The sequence below is a fragment of the Molossus molossus genome, unplaced genomic scaffold (genome assembly GCF_014108415.1).
Source record: "Molossus molossus isolate mMolMol1 unplaced genomic scaffold, mMolMol1.p scaffold_m16_p_14, whole genome shotgun sequence".
Classification (NCBI taxonomy): domain Eukaryota; kingdom Metazoa; phylum Chordata; class Mammalia; order Chiroptera; family Molossidae; genus Molossus; species Molossus molossus.
This window is the reverse complement of record NW_023425349.1, coordinates 36,588,929-36,602,632: the sequence shown is the minus strand read 5'-3', so window position 1 is coordinate 36,602,632 and position 13,704 is coordinate 36,588,929. Positions and strand designations below refer to the sequence as shown.

At 42.0% G+C, this 13,704-nt stretch overlaps 1 protein-coding gene across 1 annotated transcript in view; it reads right to left on the bottom strand.

The window, feature by feature from the left end:
- The window catches only part of DDX58 (DExD/H-box helicase 58), a 45,282-nt gene that overhangs the window by 8,386 nt on the left and 23,192 nt on the right, over positions 1 to 13,704 (bottom strand). The window contains exons 9-14 of the mRNA XM_036261522.1: positions 13,205 to 13,367; positions 11,860 to 11,979; positions 8,756 to 8,913; positions 6,713 to 6,848; positions 5,832 to 5,980; positions 2,765 to 2,855 (exon numbers count right to left, since the gene is read on the bottom strand). Of these exons, the coding sequence (XP_036117415.1) occupies positions 2,765 to 2,855; positions 5,832 to 5,980; positions 6,713 to 6,848; positions 8,756 to 8,913; positions 11,860 to 11,979; positions 13,205 to 13,367 (817 nt within the window). The remainder of the gene's footprint in view (positions 1 to 2,764; positions 2,856 to 5,831; positions 5,981 to 6,712; positions 6,849 to 8,755; positions 8,914 to 11,859; positions 11,980 to 13,204; positions 13,368 to 13,704) is intronic.

Here is a 13,704-nt window from a genome sequence, read left to right as displayed (position 1 = left end):
GAAAAAATAGCTATCCATTAGGAGTGCTTATGTCATGCCAGCTACTGTGGCACATGCTTTATAGTCATGATCTCCCAACAACCCCAGGCAGTAGGGCCTATTCCTATCATCGCTGTTGAGAGGACACGTAGGGTGGTGACAACTTGGACTCTGAGTTCAAATCCCAGCAGCAGCACTTACTAGCTGTGTGACTTTAGTCAAGTTGTCTCAAAACAAATATTGACTTGTCTTTCAAAAATATAACTGATCGTAATGGCTCTGCACGTGTACAGGAGTTCCCAGCTGACAAAACATCTTCATTACTTACTCCCCGGAACTTCACAAAGCCCTCTTAGGTTGCTGAGGCTAGTGTGATTCCTTCATAGGTGAAGACCTTGAGGCTTTAGAAGTAGGGTAAACTGACAATCTAGCTCCAGCAGAGTCAGGCCCTGAACTGCTAAGTCTAGGACCCTTATACTGTGCAGTTCTCAGCCATTGATATACTGAGAGGACAAAGAAATTCAGTGACCTCCACGTCAGGGTTAATAGCATTTATAAAAGCTCCATTTTTTCCTAGTATGTTGGCAGTCAAAACCTTGAGATATATTCTGTGAAGGCCAAAACAACTTCCTTTCACCGTTATCTAAGGAACGAGGAGCATGACTGACAGACGCCATACTTCACTAATCGCTGAACGTCTTTATCCAGGTGTTCATCAAACACTCATTCGGCAGTATGGTTGGTCCGATAAGGATATAATGGGCAAAGGTCCCCTTTTATGTACAAGGAGCTCAAAGTTTGAGGAAGAAGGCAGCAATAGGAAGCTATTATTTCACATGAGGAGCAGTGAAGTGAAGGTAGAACCGGACGCTGCGGGGCCGTGGTGGGGGTGGGGAGGCTGCTTGGCAGAAGTGTGATCCCTGGTACAGAGTCAGCGCTAAAAAAATGTGGATGGATGGATGAATACACGAGGAAACAAGTAAGAAAATATTTTCTGAGGGCGTATTTGTGGGGAAGTAACCAAGCTGGAAAATCAAATTGGACTCATGTAGAGTCAGATGGTGGAAAACTTTGAATTCCAACCAAATAATGTGGTGTTGGACTTATCTGGGAAGCCAAAGGTTTAAAATCTGAATTTGCCCTTCAGATTCATGGAATTTAAAACTTGTATAAGGGGGAAGTACAAGGGTGATGACTCACAGGGTGGGAACTGCTTATCATACACAACACTAAAGAGGAGGAATAGCGTGAGGACCTGTCACGGCTGGTCACAGAGGCGAAGCAGGGCTGTGAGAAGGTCAGGTGAGGGCTGGCCACCGAGGCCCCTGCTGGATGGTACCAGAGGCAGCCTTCCACCCTCTGACCAGCCTCGCTAGAGTTCAGGACTATCTGCTTGGACTATATTTTAAATTATAAAATACATAATACCCACCAAAGCATCTACAGCTTAAGGAACAATAAACTAGAAACAGAACATTTCTATTTCCAGTTAATCTACTGGTTGAGCAGAAGTAATATGCTCAAACAATATGTAAAAAAAAAACAAAAACTTTGGTTTTGTGTGCAGGACATATGGGAGGAGGCAATGTCTACGAGTTTTTGGCATGTGGGCACTGTGATGGCCTTTTGATGTGTCAACTTGGCTAGGCTGAGCTATAGTCCCCAATTATTCACTTAGGCACTTCTGTGAATGGAATTTGCAGATGTAATTAAAGTTCCTAATCGGCTGACATTAAGTTAATCAACAGAAGCTTCATCCTCGGTGGGCCTGACCTAATCAAGTTAGCCATTTAAAAGAGAATATATGGGTCTGGCTGGTGTGGCTCAGTGGTTGAGCGTTGACCCATGCACTGAGGTCGCCAGTTTGACTCCTGGTCAGGGCACATGCCCAGGTTGTGGGCCCAATCCCCAGTGCAAGGCATGCAAGAGGTGGCCAGTTGATGTTCTCTCTCATTAATGTCTCTTTCTCTCTCCTTCTCACTTCCTCTCTTTAAAAATCAATAAAGGAAAAAAAAATTGTAAAAGAGAATGTATGGCCCAGCTGGTGTGGCTCACTGGTTGAGCATCGACCCATGCACCAAGAAGTCACCACTTCAATTCCCAGTCAGGGCACATGCCCAGGTTGTGGGCCCAATCCTCAGTGCGGGGCATGCAGGAGGCGGCCAATCAGTATTCTCTCTCACTGATGTTTCTATCTCTCTCTCCCTCTCCCTTCCTCTCCCTCTAAAATCAATAAAGAAAAAAAAAATGTAAAAGAGAATATACGTAGGCTCTGGCTGGTTTGGCTCAGCAGTTAAAGAGAGTTGACTCGTGGACCAATTCCGGTCAAGGCCATGTACCTCGGTTGCGATTCAGCCCTGGCCCTGATTGTGGTTGTGCAGGAGGCAGCTACTTGAAGTGTCCCTTTCACGTCGATGTTTCTCTCTCTATCTCTTCCTCTCTCTCCCTTCTTCTCTCTCCCTCCTACACCATCTGAACAAAAAAGCGGAGGAGTATCGTCGGGTGAGGAATAAAAAAACAGAGAGAGAATGAACATAAATGTTTCTTGAGCTCAGGGACTCCAAACAGCTCATGCCTGCAGATTTCAGACTTGCTTTGCCAGTACAATCGTGTATGCCAATTCCTTGTAATAAATCCATCTGTGTATATACACATATATATGTGTGTATATATATAATCTCCTATTGGTTTTGTTTCTTTAGTTGAACCCGACTGATACAAGCATTAAAAAAGGAATTGAATTGATTATATATATTCTTATATATAGTATACCATATATAAATACCTATGTCCTGATTTGTTTTGCAACGTCCAGTCAATATGCCAGGTTTTAGAAAGCTGAGTTTAGAATTTTCCTCCATCCATTTCTTTAAAGCCTGAAAATAAAAAGCATTTATCAGTTGGACCCTATTTGTATTAATTCTATATTAATTCAACATTGACAGTTTTGCAAGAAAAAAAAAATTTAAGTTAGTACCCAGACAGTTTCAAACTGATAAAGCTAAGAAAAAATGCTTCTTGGAATTGAATTCTATACAATAATTAACCATAAAGGTATAGATCTTTGTGATCTGACATGGTTTAATCTATAAGATATTTTTAAGTGATAAAAGCAAAGTTCAGATTGAAAGTGGGTATGTAGAACTAAAAAGTGAGTTCAGCAAGATCAGCAAGATTTCTATATATAGAAATCAGTTATATTACTATATACCAACAACAGTTAAAAGTACCATTGACAATAGCATTAAAAAGTAATACATAGGTATAAGCCTAACAAAATGTGTGCAGAATCTGTATGCTGAAAACAACAAAACACTGATAAAAGGAACCGAAGAAGATGTGGTTGTGGCCTCTAAGGGAGCCCTCAATGATCCTGGTGTCCTCTCCCTCCAAGTGTGAACTGAACTTACTGATTTGCTTCTGATTAATAAAATATGACAGACATGATGAGATTTCACCTCAAAGTTGAAGTTATAAAATGATTATGAGCCCATATGAGGCATTCTTTCTGGACCTTCTGTGGGTCACTCACTCTAGGGTGACCAGCTGCCGTGCAGTGAGGCAGCCCTGTGGAGAGCCCACGAGCGCGCTTGGAAGCACATCTTCTGAGGCGGGCCAACCGTCACCTCAGTGGGGACTACAGCCACGGCCGACTCCTTGCTTACAGCCTCGTGAGACCCTGAGCCAGAAACACCCAGTTAAGTTGTTCCCAGCTTCCTGACCCATGGATCTTGTAAGATAATAGATGTCTGTTGTTTCTAGTCAATAAATTTTGGGGCAACTTGTTATCAGCAATACAGAGCCCATTATAAATGAAGAGATATATTATGGTCATGGATTGGAAGATTCACTATTATTAAGATGTCATTTCTCCCTAATTTTGTTTACAGAATCAGTGCAATCCCAAAAGAACATTGATAGAATCTATGAATCCCAGTAGACTTTTCGATAGATGTAGACAAGCTGATTCTAAAAGATAAATGGAAAGGCAAAGGAAGACAGCTAAGACAATTTTAAAGAAATGAAAAAGTTAGAGAACTCATACTAGCTGATTTCAAGACTTACCATAAAGCTATAGCAATCAAGACAGTGTGGGATGTATGACAATAAAAAATAGACAGTTTACTCCTGCCTCAACATAGATTGATCTCAAAAACATTATGCAAAAGAAATAAGTAAAATGAAAACAGTCACAAGGGACCATCTATTTTCTGGCTTTATCTACATGAAATGTCTACAATAGGTAAATCTATAAAGACAGAAAGTGATCAGTGATTATTTAGGACTCAGTAGAATATTTTTAATATGTTTCATTTCATTTAATTTTTAGAGAGAGAGGAAGGGAGAGAGAGATAGAAACATCGATGTGGGAGAGAAACATTGATTGGCCGCCCCCCGCACACTCCCCACTGGGGATTGAGCCTGCAACCCAGGCACGTGCCCTGACTGGGAATCAAACCGGGACCTCTCAGTCCATGGGACGGCACTCAGTCCACTGAGCCACTCCGGCTGGACAAGACTCAGTAGAATTTTTATGAGGAGTAATTGCAAATGAGTGGAGACTTTCTTTGTGGGGAGATGGAACTGTTCTAAAACTTGATTTTGGTGCCCTGGCTGGTTTTGTTCAGTGGTTAGAGCATCGGCCCGCGGACCAATGAGTCATGGGTTCGATTCTGGCCAAGGGCACGTACCTCGACTGCAGTTCATCCCCGGCCCTGGTCGGGGTCGTGCTGGAGGCAACCACTCGAGGTGCCTCTCTCACATCAATGTTTCTCTCTGTCTCTCTCTCTCTTCCTCTCCCTCCCTCCCACTCTATCTGAACAAAAATGTAAAAATGTCCTTGGATGAGGATTAAAAAAAAAAAATTAAAAAGAAAAACACAAAAACTTGATTTGGGTGATAGTTGCATTATTCTGTAAATACACTAAACAAAATAGTATTATATAATTTATATGGATGAACTCTAAGGAATGAATATTATATATCAATAAATCTAGTATAAAAAAACAAAAAGACAGTGTGGGATGGATGAAAGGACAGATGTACAGATGACTGAACAGAGTAGAGAAGCCAGAAATAGATCCACACAAACACAGTCAACTGATTCTTGAAAAAGTTACAAAGGCAATTCAGTGGAGAAAGAATAGTCTTCTCAACATACAGTGCTGGAACAACAGAGTGTCCACATACAAAAAGGAAAAAAAAGCATCTCAACCCATACCTCAAAATGGATTACAGCCCTAACTGTAAAATGTCAACTATAGAACTTCTTGTAAGACAACACAGAGAAGATCTTTGTGATCGAGGGTGAGCAAAGCACTTTTAGATACGATATCAAAAGCACAATCCACAAAAAGAAAAAACTGATTAACTGGACTTCATCAAAAGTTAAAGTTTTCAGTCTATAAAAGATCCTGCTAAGAGAATGAGAAGACCAGAAGAAAAACTTTCAAATCACATTCACTACAGAGGACCTTTTGTCAGAATATAAGAAGAATGCTCTAAAAACTCGACAGTAACATGACAAACAATCCAACTACATCCAATTTAAAAATGGGCAAAAGATGAGAACAGAGACTTCCCCGAAGAAGATGTATGGATGGCTAATGAGTATATGAAAAATTCTAAACGGTATTAGTCATTAGTCAAACGTAAGTTAAAACCTTAGTGAGATATCACTATGTACCCACAGAATGGCTCAAGTTTTTTAAATGGATGAAAAGAATAAAAAACACATAAAGGTATCAAGACATCATTATAAACTTAGAGTGATTACAACAGTGAAGAAAAACAATCTCTTCAATAAAATGGCACTAAGTCAAGTTGTCATCCACGAGGAGGAAGACGTTTACGTTCACAAGCGCTCTGGTTTTCACAAAGAGAATGGTTCTGGTCTCTGGGTTGAAGTGGTACTCCTCTTGCAGGATGAAGCACAGGTCTTTGAGTTTAGGGTTCTCATTGCTGGGATCCATGGAAATGCTCTCTAGTTCTTGCAGCTTTTCTGCAAAAGGAGAACGTTTTATAAATGACTTCTAAATTCTAGAAATTTGGAGCACACCATGACCTTCAGCTATAGTTCAGTTAATCTCTCAATCTTTGACCAGAATTTTATAAGTGATGACCACCGATTTAATGCATATATTAAATACACTCATAAATGCATATATTTCCCCCCAGAGAGCTGGTTGTTTAATGCTTAGCAGCACATCACTGGGTTACACATATGTTTAGTAAATACTTCGGTATAAGCCTCCCCCAAAATTATTAACAGCAAGCAATTACCTTTGGGGGAAAAATTGGGGAGAGGGAAAAGGAAGACTGACTTTTCATTTCATATCTTCCTATATTTTTCCTAATATGAGGGAAGTGGGATTATGGGCCATTTTGGTTTTCTTCTTTACAGAGAAGTATATATAAAATATAGTATTGTTAATATCATTAAAATACTATTTTTGTATTTTGTAAATCTTTATAAAATTACTAAAAGTAAAACCAAAATACGCTACTATCTATTAACTATTTCTATGGAATATATCCTTTGCAAATCCTACTATTTTTCCTTCTTCAAAATTGGAAATAGGGTAAGCCACAGATTTTTTTCCATAAAGTACCAGGTTTCACTAAAGGTTAAAGGTCCTGCCATCTATGACATTTTCTTAGGCCCGGGACAACTCTTATGCTACCACTGGAGTCACCAGGCTCCATGGCTTCCTCCTCTGGAAACACCACCCACCTTCAAATCTCCGAGTGAGATCTTGCTCAATCTCATCAAATCCTGCTGATCGGACATTACTGAAGAAATCTTTCAAGTAATCCAGAGCATCTTTTGTCCGTGCATGATCATTGATAATGAGGGCATCATTAAATTTCTGTTTAAAATGAAAACTGAGTTTCAGGGTATTTCTTTTTTTGTTTGTTTGTTTGTCTTTATTGATTTCAGAGAGTGAGGAAGAGAGAGGAAGAGGGAGAGAGAAATAGAAACATCGATGAGAGAGAACATCGACTGGCCACCTCCTGCATGGCCCCACTGGGGATCGGGCCCACAACCTAGGTATGTGCCTTGACCAGGAATCAAACTGGCAACCTCTTGGTGCATGGGTCCATGCTCAGCTACTGAGCCACACCAGCCAGGCAGTATGTATTTCTAATACCTAACACATTTGCCATACTCAAGTTCAATGAGCTATAACTTGGTATGTAATTCATTTTAAGAATAAACTTTTCTCAAATCTATTCCAACTTAGTTTTTTGTTGTTGTTGTTTTTTTTGTTTTTTGTTTTTATCCTCACCCGAGGATATTTTTCCATTTTTTGTACAGATAGAGTGGGAGGGAGAGAGAGGAAAGGAGAGAGAGAGAGAAACATCGACATGAAGGGACACATCGAGTGGCTGCCACCCGCACGACCAACCAGGGCCGGGGACAAACTGCAACCGAGGTACATGCCCTTGGCGGGAACCGAACCCAGGTCTCTCTGTACCGCAGGTCGACGCTCTAACCGCTGAGCCAAACCGGCCAGGGCCCAACTTAGTTTTTTAAGATGAACAGTCCCTAATGGTACTTAATAAAATCTTGGAATCAAATACTGTTTTTAAAAAAATCTCAATTAGCTGGAATCAATAATTAATTAGGACCACTTTGGATTCTAGAGGTTTATCTTGGAAGAAAAAGAAAATTACAAGGAAAATGCATGTCAGAGATTAAAAAAAAAAAAAAAGCAAATCAACTTCCATATCAATATGTCTCATAATTCAGACATTCAACTTAATCTCTTTATACATCATCTGAAGCCATCAATGAATTGCTACTGCACCTGTATCTAGGATAATGGCACTGACCACCTACATCAAATACTCAGTTAAGTTCACTAAAATTCTATAGATGCACACTGACTGAGTATACTCTAAAACATGTGTCTGTCTTCCTTGTGTGCACATGGCTTTATCAAAGGAAAGAAAACATGCCTCAGGACAGGGCGACAGGAGCAGCCTACTGAACTTTAAAGATGCTGTCGCCAGTCACGTGTCTACAACAATGTTCATCATCACCCAGTTTGTCCTAATCATGTCAACTATGGGAATCTGGAGGCACAGCGCAGACTCCCTTTTTCTCCATCCTGCTGCCTCCGGTGTTAAGTTTCACAAAGCAGACAAAAAAGATGTTGAATGGGATTACTTTTAGAATTTGCTTCATAGGAACCTTCTGGAAAATTCCTAAGGGTTCTGTTTAAGACAGAATGAAAAGTTGATGTTCTTTCAGCTGCCACAGTACAGCTCTCAGTAGATGCTACAACTAAAATATGCCTTTCCAGCCCTGGCCGGTTTGGCTCAGCAGTTAGAGCTTCAGCCTGCAGTCCACAGAGACCCAGGTTCGGTTCCTGCTAAGGGCATGTACCTTGGCTGCAGTTTGTCCCCGGCCCAGGTTGGGTCGTGTGGGTGGCGGCCACTCAATGTGTCCCTTTTACATCGATGTTTCTCTCTCTTCCTCTCTCTCCTTCCCGCACTATCCGAATTAAAAAAAAAAAGGAAAAATGTCCTCAGGTGAGGATAAAAAAAATTTTTTTTAAATATGCCTTTCCAGCCCTGGCCGGGTAGCTCAGTTGGTTAGAGCATCGTCCCAATACACCAAGGTTGTGGGTTCAATCTCCAATCAGGGCACATATAAGAATCAACCAATGAATGCATAAATTAGTGGAACAACAACTCAATGTTTTCTCTCTCTCTCTCAAATCAATAAAAAAATAAAATAAGAATATGCTTTTGCAAAGAAGCAACATACCCGCAAATGTGAAGTGTACAGAAACAGTGCCTTACAAATCCTGCTCTCTTTATCTTTGTCGGGCAGCCGTATCACCGTGCACTTCTTCTGAACTGTAACGATCCACTGTTCATATTTCTGTGTTCCAAAACTCCGGCTTTGAATTTGAGATAAGTTTTCTGGAAAGAAAGAGTTTTTCATTGTGCCATACATATGTCAGTCATTTAAGGTTCTAAGCATGCCTTACCCTCTAATTTTCTTTCCTCCCGAAATAGTCTGAGTTTTCAGCAGTCTGGGCTCTGTGCAGGGTGCTGGGGATAAAAGGATGAGGAAGACACAGCCCTGTTCTCCAGCAGCTCAGTCCGGGAGATACTCTAGGGGCAGTTAGTTCTCCACGGCTTCTCAGGAAGAGCACAGCACAATCATTCACAGGAAAGAGCTATGTGGGTTAACATGCTCCTCTTTGTTCATCGAAGGCACAAAGGAGGCTGTCCAGACAAGCGGCATTGACGTGCTTCTTTCCCAGCCCCAACTACAGCGGTGGTCAGCAGTAAACTAAATGAATCAACGGGTATTTATGGAACATGGACAGGCATGAAAATAAGCTAAGTTGGGGACAAGGGGTATATGGGAAATCTCTGTACATTCTGATCAATTTTGCTATGAACCTAAAACTTCTCTTGAAAACAAAGGCTGTTAAAAAAAACAAGCGAAGCAATCTAGAAATAAGCACTCGACAGGATTTGGGCTGGTGAAAAAGTGGAGGTAGAGTACTAGAGGTCGAAGGAATAAGAAGGTAGAAATTCAAGTCTCTCCATCCTTCTGCTCCCTCCCCAGTTCAGACCATGTCATAATGCTCCTGGATGACACCATGGCCTCCTAATTGGTCTCCCTACTTCTTGCCGTATCCTCTCCAATCCATTCCTCACTCAGCAGTTAGTTAGAGGGAGTTTCCAGAACGAAGGTGAGAGACTATGCTATCCAACTGCCTCAGAGCAGGGTCCTCGTTCCCTCCGCCTGAAACACACCTATTACCACCAACCACCCACCCCACCCCCTGTTGCTTTATTTTTATTACTCATTAATTTAGGCTCTACTGTTACAGTGGAAGTGCCATGGAGCAGGGGCTGTGTCTCAGGGTCCACACTGTATTCCCATCACCCAGCACACTGCCAACACTGAACGAGTGAATGACGATGTTCAGGGAACGGCTGAATCAAAGGACTAAGTAGGGAAGAAGTGGAAGGTAAAACTGGAAAGATGAGTAGAAACAGATTGTGCAGGCAGGCCTGGGACTGTCAAGTTAGAGACAGAGGGCTTTGCCTGTCAGGCGAAGGGATTCAAGCAGGACACTGACATGATGCAACTGGTACTTCAGGAAGACTAACCAGGCACTGGGGGGTGGGGTAAGGTGGGGAGGGGGTTGGATGGAGAAGAGAGTGAAAGTGCACAAACCAGCTAGAAGGCTATTAGAATAAGTCCTAAATCAAGCTGCAAAAGAAAAAGAAGTAAAACAAGTATGAGAGAAGGTGAGACACCATGAGATATCCTGCAGACATTAGACATGCAATCTTCAAAACTCTCAACTCGCCTTGTAGCTGCCAAAGCTGCTCCTAGTTCTAATCAGGACCACCCGCTGGCATACAGACAGGTGCCCAAGCCAGAAGCCTGAGGGGAAGTCTTCCACTCCCTTCCCTCTCACTCCCACTCCCCCCAAACCCAGTCAGCCAGGAGATCTGAACACTCCTATCTGCAGTGCTTTGGCAGTGCTTAGCCACCCCACCTCCACGGCCTCCGGCCCTCCTCCCTCACTGGTATCCTTATCACATCACTGATCAGTTTAAAATCTTCAGTACTGCCCACCTGGTGTGGCTCAGTGGTTGAGCATCAACCCATGCACCAAGAGGTTGCCGGTTCAATTCCCAGTCAGGGCACATGCCCAGGTTGTGGGCCTGATCCCCAGTGGGAGCATTCAGGAGGCAGCCAGTCGATGTTCTCTCTCATCGATGTTTCTCTCTCTCTCTCTCCCCCTCTCCCTTTCTTTCTCTCTGAAATCAATAAAGGGAAAAAAATTTTTAAATACAACTTCAGTAGCTTCCCATTGCTTTTAGGATAACATTTAAATTCAGCTTCGCCTACCAGGCCCTTCTTTATTTGCCCCCTGTCTCACCCTTTAGTCTTACTCTTTTCTACCACTCACATGTGAAAACTATCATGAAAAAATAAACATAAATAAATAAATAAATAAATAAATAAATAAATAAATAAAATTATCATAAAATGCTTGCAGTTCCTAAAACTCACTGTGCTCTCTCTTCTCTCGCTGCCTAATGCCTTTTGACCTCACTTAATTATCTCTCCTTCTTAACTTGGCTGACTTCAAGGCCTGTCTCAGGAAGCCTTCCCTGCAGCCCAGTCCAGTTCCCATGGGCTCCCACGGCACCCAGCATGTGACTCTGCCCTGTCCCCTGGCAACTACTCACACCTGCTTCCCACTGTTTGACCGAGAGCTCCCTAAGGGCAGGGACTATGTTTTTAATGTTGCTATTTCCATCTCTACCACAGTACCTGGCACAATAAATCTCTGGTGAATGAATGAATAGGTAAAAAAGAAGAACAGAACTTGGCGACCTCATGAGAGATTTTCAAAAGAAGAAAGATAAAAAATCAACCTATAGCCCTGGCCGGTTTGGCTCAGCGGTTGGAGCATTGGCCTGCGGACCAGACAGTCCCAGGTTCGGTTCCCGCTAGGGGCACATACCAAAAAAAAAAAAAAAATCAACCTATAGGTTTGAACCTGAGCCATTAGGGGGAATGGTGGATTCATTCATATAATAGGGAAGGCAGGACAGAAAGCTAACTTGAAAGGTAAAAAAAGCAATAAACTGATTTAAATATAATATTTTTCAGGTGTGTGTGTGTCCTGCATTTACTTTGGATTTTTTTTTAAAAAGGCAAGAAAAAATAAAGGAGGACTTAGGGTTCTTAAATAACCTACAATCAAGAAAGTCAATCTCTAGATAGGGACTTGACATTGTCTGAACTAAGGAGAATGCAAACAAACACTAATGAACATTATATGGCTATTCCCAAATGGAGAGGATAGAAAATGAGATTTATCTCACCGAGACTTACGGTACCAAGTTCATCAAAGGTGCTCCTTAACAGACTCTCTATCTCCTTCATCAGCTGAGAGATGGTACATTTAAATCTGTCGGTGGTTCGTGATCCCACTTTCCTGAAAACTAGAGCCATCAAAGGAAAATAAATATTTTTCAGGAAGCATTCGTTGGAGTTTGAAGTAAGCATCTTCAAATCTGTCTCTACTTTTGTTACTTCCTCTGTAAAACCTGAGGCGTCAAGTTCACAGGCAGCTCACTCAGATGATAAAACAAATGCTCAATAACCTCACAACTCCCTCACCCTTAATGCACTGCTTCTAACATGTCTACTGTGCTCTGGGTCTCCCCAGCTTCTCACTCTGGCTTTCCTGTTACTCAACACAGCCCCTGCTCTGAAGAGGTTGGTACCCAGCTTATTTCTGCAGATGCCACACTTTCTAACCGTCTCTGTTCTTTGATCCTTTCCCACTCACCCCTCAGGAGTGTCACACTGTTCCAAACATTCATTATTGCATTGTTTCAGCAGAAATGTATTAATTGCCCACTATGTGCCATGTTCTGGTGATAGACAGTTGAAAAAACACACTCCATGCCCCAGCGAGGTCTATGTTCTTAGGGGAGAGAAAGGTGCGTAGCCAAACCACCACAGTAGGGTGCGGTAACGTAAGTACGTGCAAATGCCGTGGAGCACAGGGACAGGAATCCCGAATCCTTCCCAGGGAGGCAGCGCCCCGAAAGAAACTTGACCACCCCGTTCTCTGACTATTTCATGTGGGTCTGTTCTGCCTTACCCAGTCACACACTATTCAGAGAGCAAGGGTGACATCCTATGTATCTGCTCTCCCTTGCTGAATTAGTATAGCTTTGGTATCCAATAAACATTTGTTATCAATCTTATAGAAAATGATATTCTGATCTTTTGAAGTAAGGTATGATGAATTCAGATAATTTCAACCAAAATTATCACGTAAATATTGAAATATCCACACAATATCCACCTCAGGCAGGGAACACGGGGAAGGACAGAGCCCAGGTCTTAGCCATGTTCATGCTTAGATTTTCTTAGCACCTCTCTCTCTCATTATTATTATCTCTATAAGAGTTTAATGAAAATGAAAAATAAGACTGTTTGCTTTCTACAGGTCATTCCTAAGGTTCGTACATTGCTTAGGGAAAGAGCTCAGTTGAGGAGAGAGGCCAGAAACATGACTATTTTCCAACTTTGGGGTTAAATATTTTCTACTAAACAGAGAAAGTATAAAAATTTAGTGTTCATCCAAATGGCTCTGAGCTGGGAATATCAGAGGATAACAAAGTCTCAAAGGGCTTGTTATTGGAGCCCACTCACACTTCTGGGGCTTATAAACAGTTTCCTCCAATTCCTTCAAGTTGTCTTTGACTGTTGCCACCACTGATGTGTCAAGAGACGCACACAGCTTGCAGATATATTCCATGGCTTCGGTTGTGTTTTTGGCATCCCCAACACCCACTGAGGCAGTCAGTCCAATGACCTGTGAATAGCATTCCAAACCATTAGATGTCTTGGAAAAGCATGACATTTCCACAACCCTTCATGTAACTCTCTCCTGCTAAAGTAGGCTTTTCCCCTAACTTTAGGTAAAGAACAAGAACATTTTCCCCCAAAACTCTCTGTGACATTGCAAATGGAAAGGTCCTTATTGAGCAAAGCAATGAATAAATGCAGAAGTCACAACCCATGAGCTGAACACATTTCAGCACAGAACCGAAGACAGGAACCCTTTCAAGGCAGGGCTTCTCTCTTCTCTACCCTTGTGTCCCCCATGATGTGTAGAACAACAGACTGAGAAGAAGGACTGAAGTCAGGCA